Genomic DNA, 17,421 nt, shown 5'->3' with positions numbered 1-17,421 from the left:
TCTCAAAATTATAAGCGCCAAGAAATTCGGGCGGTTACACCCAGCCCCCGGCGCCAATGATTTGGGACTGTTCTCAACCGGACACTTGCAATGAACGTGGTCATGGGACGTCGTGTTTCAGCTTTTCCAAATTTGAGAAACTGTTCACTTTGTTGTTTTCAACCACGACAGTCTGCCTTCTTTTTAGCATCACCTCGGTTTCAGCCAACGACCACTACCCTTCCGTTTCGCATCGTTCGCACGATCACGAGTCTCTCCGACCAAATGACAACACCAAATCCTGATCACGAGCACTTTTTCCGTTATACTAGTGGACGATAGCTCTGAGATGAAGAAAAGCAGCTTAGGGATAGGTATAAGGCCTTTAATGTTGCTGAGCTGCAAAGCCGCGCGGCCAAAGTCGTTCGATCAGAGAGCTGCATCTCTATAACGAAGCTGGCCGAGGGAGGATATAATAAGGTCTTCTATTTGATTATGAATGATGGAAAAAGAGTGCTTGCTCGTATACCAAACCCTAATGCCGGCCCAGCGTTCTATATAACTGCATCCGAAGTCGCTACCATGGAGCTTGTAAGTTCACCTGAAACCAGTTAGTCGCAAGGGCGGCTAGTTCATGCTCAACCTAGGCTCGAGATTTCCTTCAAATTCCCGTGCCTCGAATTTTTGATTGGAGTGCCACATCAAACAACGCCGTTGGCTCGGAATACATCATTATTCTTTGACCACCACGTCCCTGAGACCAGGGACATTCAGCGAACTCACTGATTTTGGCCCAGCTGTCACAATGTCACAACATCTGAAGCCGTTGTGGCCACTCCAGGAGGGTGAACTTTAATGTTAATCGGCAAATGTGACATTTGACTGCCAAGAATATTACTGCCTCTGCACTTATCTTTTTCTTCTCTCTGCTGTTCTTCCATCTAGAGCTCATCTCGGATTTTATCTGGGACGTCCAAAAGAAGAAAGAAGCGAGTGGGCATGGATCAGGCCGTTGTGCCTGCGACATCTGGACTGTCTTCCATTCCATGGCGGTGTATGGTAATTAACAATGACCCATTTGAAGCAGAATCCCAATGCACGTAAATACGTATAAATACATTAAATACTGCAATACAGCTAAGCTGGGGTTAGTTTTGAACTAGCCATATATGGATTAGTGCTATTTCGGGTACGAGCCGAGAACCAAAGCGCGTGTATCTGAGGACATCGATCCTGCATATACACCGGATTTTAGGCCGAGCCAGATGGCTTTCCCTTTCCGTTTTAGTGCTCACCCCTTGCCGCTCTTTGCTCACTGAGTAAAACTGAGCACGCCCCTGAGTATTACATAATTTACCAATCAAGGTTGGTATTATCCCAAGACTGCATTTGATTGACCAATCACTCATCGAACTACACGCATGGGCCGTGCTTATGTAAGTGGATCTGGACTCCGTCAAACCCAACTCTGCCAAACCCAACTCTGCCAAATCGGCATAACGCAGGAAAATCACCATTCAGCAGCAAGTCTGAATCCGGAGAACCATAGCCAACGATGACAGCCGCGTACCATACGAGGATTTTGTACGATTCAGGGGTATATAGACTTGTGTATTGATAGCAGCATGGCTGGAGTAGCATAAGGGACATTGGTACGATTCAGGGGTGTATGATATTGCTTTTCTATAATTACCTTGGCGTTAGTACTTCAAATGGATGCTATTCTGCTTTCAGAACGTTGGCGCAAATTTGTCCATTTGTTCTATCTCCGTCAGCAGTACGAGTATTTACAATTTTGTTTGACTTATGGCTATATCAAGTACCCTTTGGTCACGTATCCTCGCGCTCTTTCGATGCTGCAGAGTGGTAAGGGGACAGACACGAGAAGACCCTCAAGGTTTGGATACTATTCTGATAACTTAACGACAATCCAATAATTATTGATTCAGATCAAGGCTATCAGCATTCAGCGCTGCATTCTGGTCCTTCCATTGAATATATTTCTGCTCAACGCCTGAATGAGCTTTCAGTGAGTATTCCGGACATCATCCAATCCACATCTCTAAAAGCGAATAAATAGGAAACACTATCTGTCTCGGATTTTGAGATCGGTGATATGCGCATAGTCCAGGAAATGGTACCGGAGCATGGCAAAGACACGGAGAGCTTTTACCTCCTCCAACAAGAAATCAGGAAGAAGAAAAAATTGCCAGACACAGATTGGACTATACTGTGGTTCGAGCACTACAAAGTCTCGTGGGGAGAGATGGTCAGAACGCGCATTGGAAGGAAGCTCCTGGTAGAATGGGGCCTGCAGCACCCGGCCTTCGAAGTGGTTAGCGAAATATTTCCTGAAGACGACGCTTCTGACTGTTCCTGACCTGCCCAGCCCAACATCCTAGATAGCCTCTTTATGCAGCTGAGTTCGAAGATTTTGTCAACGGAAATGCTTAGAATGCAGTTTTGGAGAGGGTAAGAGCAATTGTAAACTTGTACCTGTGTTAAGCCAGTGATCAAATTAAGGGCCACAATCGGTCGAGGCCGAACCATCCCAAGAGTATAGGATCAGAGCCCTCGTCAAAAGTCGTGCAGGAGCTCTATATGCTAAAATTAAGAGGGGATAAAACCCAAATCTATTTAATTTTCACCGGGGTTTGGACCACAGGGTAAAGGCCAAACTTGGAAAGTGGATAATACATGCCAAAATGGTCGAACCTACAGGCTTCCCCAAATGACCACTGCTTCTGTGGCATTAAGTAGTCGCGGGAGCTGTGCCTGTGCGTCAAACCTGCAGTCGTATCTCAGCCATGCAGCCTTTGCTTGGTTGAGGTTTTGTTATTTTTTAACCTGCCACTGATTGTTATTAAAAGCGGGCCAATGCCCCATCGTTCCCTGTGCTGAAACCTTTCAGACTGGCCTACCGCTCAGATATGGAGACTAACCGCCTCACATTAACCCCTACCATACCTACGCCTCAATGCGCTCACTGGACCACCTCAGAGGGTGCTGGCTCCGAATACATGCTTGACCTACCTTTTCCTAACCATCCGATATACTCTCCGTCATTCAATTTCACCGACACTTTCTACACTGAAACCTTGGAAGCCGAGGCAAGGCCAAGTATTTATTAACGCAGAAGCTATCAACCTTGGGACTCGTATTATCTTTTGAAACTCTCAAGGTCCTGCTCTAAAGCCACTCCACCCAAAATCAAAGGCTCGGAGTGCTGCATAACAAACATCATCCTTGCCCAATGTGTCTTGCTTCTGTTCCTCCACCCGTGCATGGTAGCACGCTGAACAGCGATTTCGCCACGACGTAAGGTTCTGACCTGGCCGGAGTCCAGGATCATGTCGACACTACCCTCCAAAACAACGCCATAGTCCAAGCTTTGGGTCCGATGGATCATGGGATCGTTGTTTGGTGCGAAGTCGACGATTCGACATATGATACCACCTGGGTGCACCAGGCCTAAATCCTCCGTAGCGAGGATCTGCTTGCTCTCTATCATATCGGCGTCGTCATTGAGATTTGGTGGGAATTTCGAGGTCGCGTATACCTCGTGCAGCGAGGTTTGGCTATTTAATGTTCGCCATGGTGCCGCTCTTTCTTCTTGAATGATGGCGTGTCCGTCTTCGTCGTGGCCGGTGACCAGGTGTGTCAGACCAGGGAGTTGGGATAACCGTCCATTGTTTGGGACGCGAGCTTCCTCCATTTTCAGGTAATTCTCAGAGAAATAGATACCAAAGAAATTTTCTTGGATGGTTTCTAAGTGAAACTTTTTGGTGGTTTAATATGTGTAATGAGTGACTGCACACTCGAAGGTTTTATATTGAGTCGTTGCTATCAAGTCCGCTGGATATCTCGCATTACCCCGCGGACCCACATCGAGAGTATATAGACCTTAGCAGTAAACCGGGGGTCACACTGGAACCAATGAATGAAGAAGGCGGATAAAGTGGCCATGGGTCTCTTCCAAGGTTGTATTGGACAGCAAATTCTGTAAGGGCAGCAAATAACAAGACGAACACTCCTCAGTCAAAATATGCATCTGGTTTCGGAAATGAGATCACTCCCTCTCCGCATAGAGAGATAGAAGTAGATGAGCCTCGAAGGATTCGTAGAGAAGTGGCGTAGAAACCAATCAACAATGTGTGACAGTTGAATGTTGCCACTATAGCCCGTCGAATGTCCTCTTCCCTCCGGGGAAATTGTGAAATGCGTGGCCCCGCAATATTTGAAATCTTATACTAGGTATGAACCTTACCCAGTAAAGGCGCATGATAATTTCCACGCTTTCATGGGGGTGGGGGGGTTAGCTCTGTGAGACGATCTGACGATTACAAGCCTTATTCACGGTCCTTTTGTGGTCAACATCCCCACATACTGATTTAAGTAATAGCCCACTCAATCGCATTCTGTGACGTCAGGATTTGCGATTGCTACGGTCGTGTGAATGCGTCTTGGATTCGGTGGAAACCCCAAACGTTGGATTCAGTTCGTTGCCATGATTTTTGGGGCTGCACTAGGTGACAAGCTCGACGGTAGAATTTCAGACCTTTTTCTCAAGTTTCCCAAAAAAGAAAACCGCTACTGATCTTCACAGGAGATCGTTTGTGGCTAGCTTATGTTGTACACGGTACTAAACCGGACCTTTCCACTTTCCTCAGCTGTTCGCAGCTTTTCATTTATGTGGTGTCTCTGGCGTCATGTGTGCAGCTATTACCATATATGCGCATTTCTCCAAATGATGGTTGTTCGTTTCGTTGCTACCGGTGGTAGGTCTTGATGAGAGCTTACTTGAAGGGCGCGGGGCTGAAAAATACGAAGACCTGGTACAAGCTTGAATGAGAGAGGGATTCATCTATTAAACAAGATTGATATAGAAATATCAAATCAGGCATAAAAAGGTAGCCCGGTAGGCCGAACATGTAAAAAAACTCATTGTGGAACTGATACCAACTGGTTTCCACAACCTTTTTCCCTTAGTCCACCAAGCAGACGATCTTGCCCTTGCTAGTATTAGCTTCCAAAAGTTGATGGGCTTCTGACACATTTTTCCACGAAAAGACACGCTCAATCGGAACTTGCAGCTTGCCACTTTCGATTCCAGGTAGGGCCGTCTTCACCATCTTTTCTTTGACACCAATTTGATATCTCAAATCGCGCCCGCGGAGGGTGCTGCCAGTGATGGTAATTCGCTTCCGTAGAATGGGCGCAATCTCCATGGGACCAGGCAGTGTTGACCCGCTCATCATGCCCAAGATCACGATGCGAGCATCCTCAGCGGCGAGATCCAAGTTTTTGGTAAAATAGTCTTTGCCAACAAAGTCAATTATCACATCAACTCCTCCATTATTGGTGCCTTCTTTCACACTTTCAAGCCAATCGCTAGTGCGGTAGTTGAAGCTTTTTGTAGCGCCAATGCTTTGTGTGAATTCCACTTTTTCATCAGCACCCACGGTGGTATACACTGCAGAGGCGCCTGCAGCGACTGCCAGCTGGATTCCTGCAAGTGAAACCGAGGAAGCTCCCGCATGCCAGAGGACCTTTTCCCCCGGCTGGAACTTTGCGACACTGTGAAGTGCTTGAGTGGCGGTAATCCAAGTCTGCATAGTGTGGATGAAGAGTCAGCAAGGGCACCTGCAGGTGGATAAACCCCAAGCCTGGCTTGTCCCGGGCAGGGGATACCGATGAACACAAACCTCTGGAATGGCAGCGGCGTGTTCCCAACTCCAGTTCGCGGGCTTCTTGATCAGCATATGACGCGAGACACGGACGTATTCTGCATAGGCTCCTATTGCCAGAGTGATCAGCGCAAACACCCCCAACAAGAGTCTCCTAAGACCAACCTCCGTAAACCAGGCCAAATACCTCATCGCCGACTCGCCAGTCACCAGGATCGGTTGTACCTCCGATCTCAGAAACAGTACCCGAGAATTCGACACCTAGAATGGGACCGGCCTGGGGCGGAACGGGATAACGACCCTCGCGCTGAGTGATATCCATACGATTTAGCCCGAAGGCCTTCACTTTGACTAGGACTTCATCTTCTTCAAGTATAGGCTTGGGCACTTCTTCAATAAAAAGGGACGTTGCAGGTCCCTTGGACCCCTTGATTCCTTTGTGAGTAAATCAAGTTAGCACACGGCCAGTTGGAACAAGTACACGTTAGGAGAATTGAGGTCTCACCGATAGCCCGCATCGTGGAGGTATCTCTGAGCGTTGAGGATTCGAGATCGACTGAACTCCAGTGCAGAGAGAACTTATAGGCCTTTCCATTGGTTACACTGGTTAATGTACAATGATCAGTGAAACCACCGTCGTAGGCTCGAAGGGTGATGTAATATCCGGGTGAAGTGGCATGGAGTATGGACGGATATACGGATAAGGTGGCGTTTTGCCGATGTTGAATAAATTGGAGGGATGAGCCGACAAAGGGGAAACTTCTCATAGTCCGTTGAAATGTAAACATTATTTGAGAGCTCTCCAAGTCTCGTATCCAGTAGTCAATCTTAAGGGCGATGTAAAAGAAGTCCAGTCGCTAGTTATACGTAGTGACCCGGAGACTGAGATTCCCTCCTCAGCCCTGGAGGCCAACATATATGAATAGTGACTTGACATCGTTGTTCTAAAAATTCCCGGATCATTCGGCATTCAGACCCCATGGGGTTCCCAAGTAATGATCGTAGCCCCATTGGCTCCTTACACGAGGCGCTACCTAAACCTTGGAACTTCAAAGTCAAAATACTTCCCCGGTTTTCTTATTTTTTGCTTCTACACTACATCCCCTCCGGGCCTTTTTCTCGAAATGAGCACCGCCACCTTCCAATATCATGTATGTCTGCCGGTTATGCAATAAGAATTATCAGTCGCGAGGCTCCTTGACTCGCCATGTACGCAATCACTCGGTCGATAGCAGCCAACATGTTTGCCCAACATGCGGTGTGGCCTTTTCCCGCCGAGATCTCCTGCGACGACATGTGCAAATCCACCGACCCGAGGATCCCCCGGTTTCTCCCAGTACTGGGGTCAAACTTCACAACTCAGCTCCCCGGCGGCGCTGTCATACAGCCTGTCAACCTTGCCGGATGGCCCGGATAAAGTGCACCGGAGAGCAACCCTGCACCCAGTGCATCTCTAGCCAAGCGGAGTGCTGGTTTGAGGCTCGTGCGCATCGAGTGAGTAGGATTGTTGAGGTTGACCCTACGCAAGACCAAGCGCGCGACTTGAATCTTGAAGACTCAAGGGTCGAGGATGGTGCCTCCCCAAAGACCAACCGTGAACCGGCGATGCCGCCCGTCTCGGACATGCTTCAATCCCCCGTGTCGAACAGCAACAGCCCAAACATCAGCTTCCTACCCTCGGATCACTCAATGTCGCAGCAAGATCAAGCCTCCGAAATGAGCCAAATGCCAGAGATTGATTTCTCTTGGGCGGGTACCTTTCCTTGCAATACTGCGTCGTGGCCCTGGTTGCATGAGAGCCTTTTTCTTCAAGGCAACCCAATGCTAAACTGGCCGGACTCTTTTGGAGCATCGCCCTTGAATCAAATGGATGAGGCTGCAGTTGGATTGACCCTCGTCCCTGATGAATCTGCGCAACCGACGGTTTCCGATATCGCGCTCCCAACGGAACCAATTTCGTTCGATACACCAGCCACTCCTAGCAACCGAATTGATATCCGAGTATCTGAACACGGAAAAGAATACGAGACATCTCAGCCAGAATTGCCAGATTCCTTGGATCTGAAAGCCGAAAAAGCCTGGCAAGAAAGCATTGTTCACGAATTGGTGACTTATACAAGCGGCCAAAACATTACTCCTGGATCGCAGATGGCTCGCTCCTTATATTGGCAGTCTATTTCCATTCGGATAGCAGAAGCGTTCAACTTTGGGTCCTGGCGATCGGGAGAACCGAAGCTTTCGTTGTTTAGAATGATGGAGATGTACAGGGAAAACTTCTCCCCACTCTGGCCATTATTAAGTGGGAAAGACTTTGACCCCGATCATCTCAACCCGATGCTTTTTCTCACCGTTGTTTCAATCGGCTGCATGTATGGATGCGATCGAGAGTGTAAATTTGGGAACATGCTCCATGAAGAAATTCGTCGACATCTAGCAGGATCTCTCATCGGCCTTGAAGATGGGGAAGGCGACATTCTCTGGTTAGGCCAAGCCAGACTGTTGACCCAGGTGGCAGCACTCTATTTTGGACAGCGCCGGGCATTTTCCTACGCGCAGCACCTTGGTGCAATAATTGCTGCCCAGGCACGCCGTATGGGGCTTTTCTCTACATGCGGCTCTATTATCAGCGCCGATAGCTCCTTGGAACAACAGGTCGCTGCCTGGCACAACAGCGAAAGTCGCAAACGGCTAGCATTCGGAATCCTTCGAGCGGATGTTTTCACAAGTGTCCTCCTCAACACACGACCTTTACTGTCTGCCGAAGAAGTTTGTCTGGATTTCCCAACCAATGACGAGATATGGGAAGGCTTGGACGAAGCCCCGGCTGACGAATTGGTAGCTCGATTAAAAGCCGAGGCACCAAAGACGTTAGCCCTTCCTTTCTGTGACTTGGTCAGAGTGGCCACCGACCGCGGCGAAACTATTCTGAGCATGAACGCTCGAGGCTACGAACTGTTGATATTCGGACTTCAGGATCAAGTGTGGCGATTCAGTCATGATAGAAGCCTGTTTACACGTCTCATTGGCAAATCAGATGGCGCCCTCACACAGAACCAGAGTACTCCTGAAAGTATCAGCGGGAGCTTTTCAATCCCATCATCATCTCAATCCGATCAATTGGGTCTTACATACCGCCAGATGCACGACCTTCGGGATGATCGCATTCGAATCACTCAAACCCTACAAAGATGGGAACAGAGTTTTACAGCAACCCGGACCACTCAAACATTCGCTAAGGACCGCAGCAGTGTAATGAGTAGTATGCTTCTTCTTCACATATCGCACTTGAGACTCTCTGCACCTCTCGCCGATCTCCACACCGCGGTCTACAATCTCATCGACAAAAGTTCCCTGGACCAGACAAAGTTACAAGCCCTATATCAGTGGACAAGTAGCCCGGAGGCTATTCAGGCAGTGAACCACATTTGCCAGATTTGGCTGCTTTTGCATAACGAAAGCCATCGGGACGGCTCCGAAAAAGCAAAATACAATCTCCTCGCTTTCTCCGGTTTACACCATGCAGCCGTTGTGATTTGGGTGATTGCAGGTGCTAATTCTGAACAAACTGACGATGCTCCTGAATTACCTGGGTCGTATAATATGGCTCCAATTCCCATCAGACGAAGCCATAACCAGTTACTGCTCAAAACTGTCATTGGTCTATACCAGCGGCTCATACCCCGAGGATGGTCCTCATTTGCGGCCGCCGCGGAATATATGGCCGCTCACCCTTTTCCCACATGCCCTTGACAATGGAGTTTTCATGACCATCTATCGATTGCGCGGCTCCAAGGTTTCCGATGCCATCCATATCCCCAATGGCAGTATTCTGTTCCAGGGCATTTGAGTACCATAGTAATCGTGGAAGATACTTCGAAATACTAAGTCATTTCCTCAACTCGCGCCATCGAACTGGCCGATGTCTATTACTTTATAGCAAACAAAAATTGTTCATACCTAGGTCTCCCAGCGCACACAGTGACATTCTATCTAGCTCGGCGCTAGACATATCTTGTCCCAAGGCAGTCAACAAATCAGCTTCGGAGCTTTCCGGCATTGGTCCGTCGGCGCGGATACGACAGTCCCAAGTCGGCGGCATGCTGTCCAAAGGACATTCGATGAGCAGAGGCTCCGGCGGGAATGAAGTGGTGTGGATTTTATCGCCTTGGCTGTCGGGACCCGCATCGACAGCAAAATCAAATGCTCCTACCCAATCCTGATCTCCATTCATTTGATCAAGGCTGAAGGGTGACGCTTCAGTGACTGAATCTTCTTGTGTCTTAATATCAGCTGGTAGAAATCCGATCGTGGATTCAGATCTTTCCAAAGAATCACCCACAAGCTCAGAAGTCTGTGGAGCTGACGTACCGGATATCCAGTTTTCAGACATGAGTTCACAGGACAATCTTGGGAAACTCATGCTCAAAATTCTCCGCGTGATTTGAGCAGACATCCATGTTCTGGAGCAGAATTCTCTAAGAGCTTCAATTCCTTTGAGTATGGTGGTGTTGTAGCATTCCCAAAGCAATGGATCTTTCGCAACTAGTTTGATGCCCAATTCCAACGCGAATATCCAGATATGTAGATATGGAAATGTGAACTTTGGATGCTCATTGGGAAGGGTCATGAGAGCCGAGAGGATGGTGTCTACCAGGTGAAGGCAAGTGAAACTTGTTCCTTCTCGGCCTAGGGGAGCCGGACATTCCGTCAATTGCGGACTTTCCAGTGCTACATGACTGATTGATAATCGGAGAAAGCACCATTTCTATGATATGTGTTAGCGTTGACGTGGGATCTCAATTGCTGTGCCGCGCAATCGCAAACCCGCAATTGATGCTGAAAGTGAGGAGATTTGACATACGACTTGCATCAAGATTCGATGTTTTGTCCCCAAGGACGTGTTCTCGCAGGACGATAAATTCTGGTGTTTGTCCGCTTGGGTCCTAACACCCCCCAATGTTTCGGCTTTTTGGACTAAAGATTCCATCCTCTCGATAAGAATGTAACCGAAGTCGGTGCTTGTGGCTAGCGTGTGGTACAACGTCCCCCATACTCTATTTGCAGCTCTTGCATGCCATGTCATACTTGACAAGCTGGAAACAAGAACCGAAGGTGTTTTCGAAACCTCTTCCTCGATTTCCGAGCAAAGATCTGACGAGGTCGTGGAATCACGCAGATGCTTTGAAAGCCACTGGTCATTAAAATTCCTTGGGAATGCAAATTCGACATTGGAATCCTGGATTAGGAGAGGACCCTTGGTTTGAAGTCCCAATTCTCGCTCCAAAACGTAGACACAACACCAAAGGCGTCTTAGCAGCTCGTCCTCGAATACGGGCAGAAGGTGCAATTTCGAGCGGCTTCCAACATTGTGCAAATGTGAAATAGCAAGAGCGAGAAGCTGTCTTGCATCCTCAGTTGACCCGACGTAGCACAAATAAATGACCTTGGAACCCTGAGTATCAGCAATAATCCTGATAGTTTGGAGATAGTCATACCAGGAGTACAATGGTTTGAGAAACCGAGATTGTGTTGGAAGGGCTTGGCTTCGATGACAGTATCTTTGGTTGGATGTTTAATGCTGCTGAATAAAGCCCCCAGCCGCCAGGACATGAGCCCTTGGTAGCCTCCGAATACGAGGATTCACAGAACCTGCCAATAGCCATGCAAACGAAGATTCTGGATATCTGAAACCGGTGCATCTCGCTCTGGAAGCTGAACCACGGTGATAGTGGCGAGAGCTTACATATCTCTGAATAGTCGGATTGCAAGGTGGGGATATGGAGAAACGGATATTGGGGGTGTATGTCTCTGCAAAAGACATCAAAACAGCTGGCCCATTCAGCTTGATTGATAAGTTGCGGATCAAGGTCGGGAAACAAACTTTCTCCCGGATCCATCCAATGATCGACCTCGGGGGAACAAGATTGTAGACTTGACAAAATCGTAGATGGGGGCGATAATATAATCTCTTCAGACCCAAGGAGGCTCTTTTTGTTAGACCTGGCGCATGTAGCCTTCAATAATCGTTCAGCAGTCTCTTCGATTGGAGTTTTCTTTCTTCTCCTATTGGGCTTTGCTTGACAGCTTCGTCCTTGAAGTAGACACGGCGCACAGGGAATGTTGCCATCACACTATACCGACGTTGAGTGACTTTGTCTCGTGAGGTATTATCTTGTGTGGGGGCTTACCTTGGACTTTCGGCGAGCGCAGGATTTGCTGAAGAGGTCAGCTTCTCGAATCAATCTACGTTTTGATTTTGATCAACTTGCCACGCTCTTGGGACTCTTGTTCGAAACTTCTCCTTGCCCTCCTTCTTTTTTGCACGGTCTTTTCGATTCAAAATTTGCTTGTCAGCTATAATATCGTTTGCCAGTATGCCTTCTTGATCAGGCATATTGGTGTTGACATGACAATCGCTGTATATGTCCGGCGGTGTATTCATTGCTGCCGTACGGAGTTCTCCGTAGGTGATAAGTTGATCTCGAATTTTGCGCTAATAGAGCTAGGCGGATCAAAGTGAAATAACGTACTTCAAGCATTTAGCCTTTCGAAATTTTATCATGATACCTAGATCTCAAACAAGTCACTGATTTAGACCTATTCACCCTTGTAATGCGGCCGTTCGGATAAAGTGGCGGCCGGAGCCACATTATACGGCAATGGGTACCACATTGATTTTGTCCGTGGTTGCAAGCAAGCAAGGAACGCCTATTTGATGAAGCTACTGGAGGGAGCTTCCACCGGAAGAAAAAGGGGTTGATTTCTGCTACCGAGAGAGAGAGACGAAGAAGGGAAAAGCAAAGAGAGGGAGAGAGCGAGCTATCTAGAGAACACATGGTCACCTGACCCGATGTTCACAACAGTATTCGTGGCCTTCAAGGCTAGTGAGAAGATTCATTATCTACAAGCGATACTAGTCCAGTAAGCGACGCGGGCACAATTGCGCAAGAGAGATGAAGGGGAGGGTGGCGGGGTTTCCAGACCTCGGGATACAAGGCCTGCAGTCACCTGATGAGTCCGGGTCGTCCACGGGTGGATCGACAAAGATCTACAAGGTGTAGTCTCCTTCAAGACAGATGATCATTGAATCGTTACTGCAGAAACATGCGGACTGCACAGCAGTCCCTGGCCTAAAACCTCCGTGTTGACGCATCCCACGGACTTGATTTCACATAAACTCAAACATTATAACTGCACTAGCGTCATAGAGTGCCTATGTATGTATTTCTCGAACTGCCAGAGCAGTGCAAGAAAGCCCGTGTGCAATGTTGAACCCGAGTTTGTTCGCCAATGTAAAGAGCCTGCCCAGGTGCAGGGTCACGCGTGTAGCGTCATCTTTAGTGGCAAGAAATTATGATCAATAATCGCTGCATCAATGCAAGTACTTAGTTTGATGACTCGGATTCAACATCGAGTTTAAAAAGTCTCTCGTACACACATATATTCCAAGGTTGTTCCGAGGGTTCGATTAGCTGGGATCCACAAGGCCGTTATCAACTCATATGTTGAGCGAGTATCTACTCCCCGCGAATCATCAGAGGGACACCAGACAAAAGTGTTACGAAAAGCTGTTTTCAGAAAGTGGCAAGGTTATTCTTTGGGAGTTCTGTTGAAGCTGCGTATCATGACTCAAAAAAGCCCCCAAATTATGTACTTGACAATTGAAATTGAAAGAGAATGAGTGCAAAGGAAGTAAGATTTTTAGGGCCCTGGCATCCATATACTAGGGGATTTGCCCTAGCTCCTTAAATTTGGTAAATGCGTCGGTAAAAGAATCAAAAGAATCCAAATGTCCAGTCCAACCAAACTTGCGAGCCTTGTTCATGCTTAGCGGAGCGCTCCATGTGCGCTGGAACACCCAGTCCTGGAACGCCCAAGTCCCCGCATCGAATGTAGACTTGCTCCCAGGGGATCCGAGCTTATCGCAGAGCGCATTCCAAACTTCTCGCTTGTCTTTGGCCCAGTCTTCGAGATTCACATCCAGGTGGGTATCACCTGCTTCGAAACTCGTCTTGGTGAAGTGTTGGTCCGATGATGCGTGGGCTCCAAACCACTCAGCCAAACGAGGCCACATGTATTTCCAATTGAAGAAGTCGCCATTCGTGCTGTTGAAAGCCTGATTGGCACAATGCTGGTGGGTTGAGGTAAAAATGGACAAATCAGCAATCAGTCGAGCATCAGAGATATCGTCGGTGCCATTGAAATAGGCATAATTGGTTGGCATCGGTGACTCCCTGCCAAGCTCTTTGTTGATCAAGAAATAAAGAGCAATTGTCAACGCCTCGTTCATGCCATTGGGCTTGGTAGTGTAGCCAATGATTGCTTCGGGGCGGATGACGTTCCAGCTCCAGCTCGAGCCACGCTGCTGCTCGACCAAGAAGTCTTCCTGGTGATAATAGAAGTTCTCCTCGGAGGGGATAAGCCGAGGGTCATCTTCACGCGCTGGCCATGGCACGGATCGTAGATGAACGTTGTAGTACTTCCCTCCAGTTTGAAGGGTGCAATTCTGCAGTCCCTTCGACACAGAGATCAATGCACTCAGAAAATTTTCAAACAAAGACCGATTGGCCTTGTTCAGTTCGGCGAAGTCATCCTTGTGAACGTAGGATGAGAAGTACGCATGGGTGACATCGGCACACTGGGCGCGCATTTGTTCCACAAGCGTTTCGGAGGAATTGGAAAAGTCCAAGGCGATGAACTCAACGCGAGGATCTGACACAGTTGTCTTCAAGGGAGATCTGGAGGTGATGATGATACGCGACCATTCAGAGGTATTGTATTTGACAAGATGCTCTAGAATGGCAGAGCCAGTGATACCGTTGGCACCTGTGATGAGAGCAACTTTAGCCATGGTAGAAAGTCGATGGATGGTGGGATACAGAAACAGGAAAATGATGTTGGGGATTTTGAGCGAGACTTATCGGGGACTTGAAGGATTGATGACACTCCTTTGACCCACACTTTGATATCCTGAGCGGTGCAGAGCTAGACCCATCACCATGACAGCAAAACATACCCGGGCACAGCCTACCGACCACATGGGTAGCCACTTGATCCCGGGTAACGTGGCACAGAGGATCTAGTGGTCCGGGGCCGTCCGGGGCCGTCTGGGGTCGTCTGGGGATGGCAGCGGGTGGCGCGGAAACCGGCACTTGAGGGGGCCTGAATCCCGCAACAGGGTGTGTCAATATTCTCCTGCGGCAGAAATCATACTAAAAATTTCCGATGGGGTCTAGAGCGTTGTACTAAAGAATCTCGTACAAAGTCTTCACTCATCTGCCTTTTCCGCACCAAAAGTGCCTTACTTTGAACCAACTTATCTTTTCAACTTTATATGGAAACTTTTTTCTTCAATATTTTCATTTAGATTAAAATTGGTAAATAAAAAAAAACTCCTACACACAATTTTATTGTAAAGTTTCTTGATAGAAAGCGATTAATTTTCAAATCCGAGTGATGGTTAACATCTAAAGATTTAGTATGGGCGCCCACCTGGCACATATATAATTGACATTTCGGCCACCTCTAGCACTTTGGTCACTAACCATTGAATCATTAATCTTACAATGATATTCGGAAAGACATATTGTGTTAATTAAGTAGTTAGAACTTACTTCATATATATAAAAAAATGATTACTTCATATTTTACAAAAAATACGGCCGTGAAAAAAAGGCTATTTTTGGTGGGAAACCGGCGATGGGTAAAGACTTATTAACGGGTAGTGATTGAGAACATTTCGCCATAGCAATGAAAGCGACTATTGCCTGCCGGAGTACTCCGTATGTCTAGAATCCTAGGATCTTTTGTAGTACACACCGGAGCTGCTCCTCGGAGCTTTCACTGCGATGGGGATAACGCCAAGCGACAAAGTGATCCGGCCTCACCAAAACAACGCCGTCTTCATCCACTCCCCGAATGTGGGCCCATTCTCGATAACAATCGAGATAATCTCCCCCAAAGCCAATTTTGTAGCCAACAATATCAATCCCCCAAGACGACGCAGCCAACGATTTGGCAGCAGAGATCCAATCATCACCACCTACGCCGGTGAACAACGTAAACCGCCCTTGCCCTGCCAGATCAAGTGTGGACTGCCTAGGACTTTGACCATCCTTAGCGAGCCAGACGTGAGGAAGATGGTAGCCAGGATAGGTTGAGATCTTCAAGTCCTTAATTGAATCAAGTGAGGTGAAAGAAGGAGCGATATCATCAGCCTCTGCAATCACACCGGGAGAATCACTGTAGATTTGATTCATTTGGATTCCCAGTGCTTGAACTTCTGCATCAATTGCCTCGAGAGCATTTGACCAATCTTCACGCTTTGAGCGCCCGGCACTGCTATCTTCTCCAAGTAGCGCCAGAGCCTTGGCGCGGTCAGCTGGTGTCAGTCCGATGACGGACCACAGGGTTCGATGAGCTTCCATCCCAGTGTTGGCTCGATGGACGATGTTGTCTCCAACAGGCTTTCTCTCCCTACCCAGAGATTCCAACAGGGCAGGCTTAGCGATTCCCTTCAGAACATAAGCCAATTTCCAAGCAAGGTTGAAAGCATCGGACAGGCAAGTATTACTTCCCAGACCATTGATCGGAGGATGACGATGGACTGCATCTCCAATGCATAAAACGCGGTTCTTCTGCCAGTAATCGGCGACTTGGTCATTGATGGTCCATTCAAATGTCGAAAGGACCTTGATCAGCACTGTATTTGTGCCGATCATCTGATGCAAACGGTTGATCACATCCTCCTCGGTTGGTTCAAATCGTGCTCCATCCTTGGCGGCAGGATGCATGGAGACAACCCACTCCGTCCAAGGACGTACCATTCGGAAGTTCCCAACAGCAGACCAATCTGGCGCCTCCGTGTTGAGAATCCAATTCAGACTACCGGGACGATGGGAGATGTATTTGGTCAGATCAGCCTGAATGTGCACATTAAAGGCAGTATTGACTTGTCTTCCGGAGATTGGAATTGCCAAGGCATTCACAACAGAACTTCGAGCTCCATCTGCTCCAACCAGATAAGACGAGCGTACAGTATATGTGATATCTGTGTTTCGGTCGCGCAGAGTGGTTGAAACGCCTGAATCATTCTGATCGAGCCCGATGAAATCAGTGTAGAAACGGAATTCAGCCCCCAGCTTCTTGGCTTCTTCAACGAGAATCGGTTCCAAATGAGACTGAGGAAGATCGCTCATGCGACAGGGGCTTGCAAGCTCATACTCGCCCTTTTGCTTGGGTTTGTTTCCCCACGCCCAAAGGCGGCCATATTCTTGGCCAGTGAGCTTGTCCAGAAAAGAGGAGTGCGCCATGTCTACGTCCTGTCAGTCATTTGAAACAAATAAACTAGCAGATAGATAAAAAGACCTACGCTCCATTGAGCTAGCGCTCTCATAGCATTGATCTTCTATTCCGGCATCTCGAAGGACTTCCATTGCACGTTGATTGAAAATGTGGGCGCGGGGCGTATTAGCAGTTCCCCGATGACGAGAGATGACCAGGGACTTGATGCCCAATCGACCCAGATGAAGAGCAGCAGTGGCGCCTGAGGGGCCTGTGCCAATGATCACAACCGGGAAATCCATAGTGTTTTTCAATAACTCAAGTGGTTCAGTAAGATGTAGTTGGTTGTCCTCAATAATGCGGGAGAGCTCTCAAAAAGAAAATTATGATTGGTGACGACACTCTCTTTTACCTTTCACAAGAGGCTCTCTGATGCTTCTTCAATATGATTCCATCCCCATGAAAGATTATG

The 17,421-nt window shown here is 47.9% G+C and overlaps 7 protein-coding genes across 7 annotated transcripts; 2 read left to right on the top strand and 5 right to left on the bottom strand.

Moving 5' to 3' along the window:
* Positions 1–264: 264 nt before the first annotated feature.
* Positions 265–722, top strand: N7525_005506 (uncharacterized protein; the record flags this gene model as incomplete). The annotated part of the gene is given in 3 exon segments (XM_061213425.1): positions 265–310; positions 329–570; positions 627–722. 3 exon segments carry the CDS (start codon positions 265–267, stop codon positions 720–722), a joined length of 384 nt encoding a protein of 127 aa, XP_061070446.1.
* A 2,417-nt stretch (positions 723–3,139) lies between these two features.
* On the bottom strand, positions 3,140–3,694 carry N7525_005505 (cupin domain-containing protein; the record flags this gene model as incomplete). Its single annotated transcript, XM_002564709.1, has 1 exon — positions 3,140–3,694. One exon carries the CDS (start codon positions 3,692–3,694, stop codon positions 3,140–3,142), a length of 555 nt encoding a protein of 184 aa, XP_002564755.1.
* Positions 3,695–4,964: 1,270 nt separating this feature from the next.
* On the bottom strand, positions 4,965–6,184 carry N7525_005504 (NAD(P)H-quinone oxidoreductase; the record flags this gene model as incomplete). The annotated part of the gene is made up of 4 exons (XM_002564710.1): positions 4,965–5,588; positions 5,685–5,776; positions 5,832–6,101; positions 6,172–6,184. 4 exons carry the CDS (start codon positions 6,182–6,184, stop codon positions 4,965–4,967), a joined length of 999 nt encoding a protein of 332 aa, XP_002564756.1.
* A 631-nt stretch (positions 6,185–6,815) lies between these two features.
* N7525_005503 (uncharacterized protein) lies at positions 6,816–9,416 on the top strand (the record flags this gene model as incomplete). Its single annotated transcript, XM_002564711.2, has 1 exon — positions 6,816–9,416. One exon carries the CDS (start codon positions 6,816–6,818, stop codon positions 9,414–9,416), a length of 2,601 nt encoding a protein of 866 aa, XP_002564757.2.
* A 144-nt stretch (positions 9,417–9,560) lies between these two features.
* On the bottom strand, positions 9,561–10,056 carry N7525_005502 (uncharacterized protein; the record flags this gene model as incomplete). The annotated part of the gene is made up of 2 exons (XM_061213424.1): positions 9,561–9,589; positions 9,624–10,056. 2 exons carry the CDS (start codon positions 10,054–10,056, stop codon positions 9,561–9,563), a joined length of 462 nt encoding a protein of 153 aa, XP_061070445.1.
* Positions 10,057–13,389: 3,333 nt separating this feature from the next.
* Positions 13,390–14,517, bottom strand: N7525_005501 (SDR family oxidoreductase; the record flags this gene model as incomplete). Its single annotated transcript, XM_002564713.1, has 1 exon — positions 13,390–14,517. One exon carries the CDS (start codon positions 14,515–14,517, stop codon positions 13,390–13,392), a length of 1,128 nt encoding a protein of 375 aa, XP_002564759.1.
* Positions 14,518–15,454: 937 nt separating this feature from the next.
* On the bottom strand, positions 15,455–17,251 carry N7525_005500 (uncharacterized protein; the record flags this gene model as incomplete). Its single annotated transcript, XM_002564714.2, has 2 exons — positions 15,455–16,980; positions 17,038–17,251. The coding sequence occupies 2 exons, from the start codon at positions 17,249–17,251 to the stop codon at positions 15,455–15,457; spliced, it is 1,740 nt and encodes a 579-aa protein (XP_002564760.2).
* Between the last annotated feature and the right edge of the window lie 170 nt (positions 17,252–17,421).

The sequence above is a fragment of the Penicillium rubens genome, assembly GCF_028828025.1.
Source record: "Penicillium rubens strain IBT 27055 chromosome Unknown utg000002l_segment0_segment0, whole genome shotgun sequence".
Classification (NCBI taxonomy): Eukaryota; Fungi; Ascomycota; class Eurotiomycetes; order Eurotiales; family Aspergillaceae; genus Penicillium; species Penicillium rubens.
Note: the sequence above shows the minus strand (reverse complement) of the source record. Positions and strands in the feature narration are given on the sequence as shown.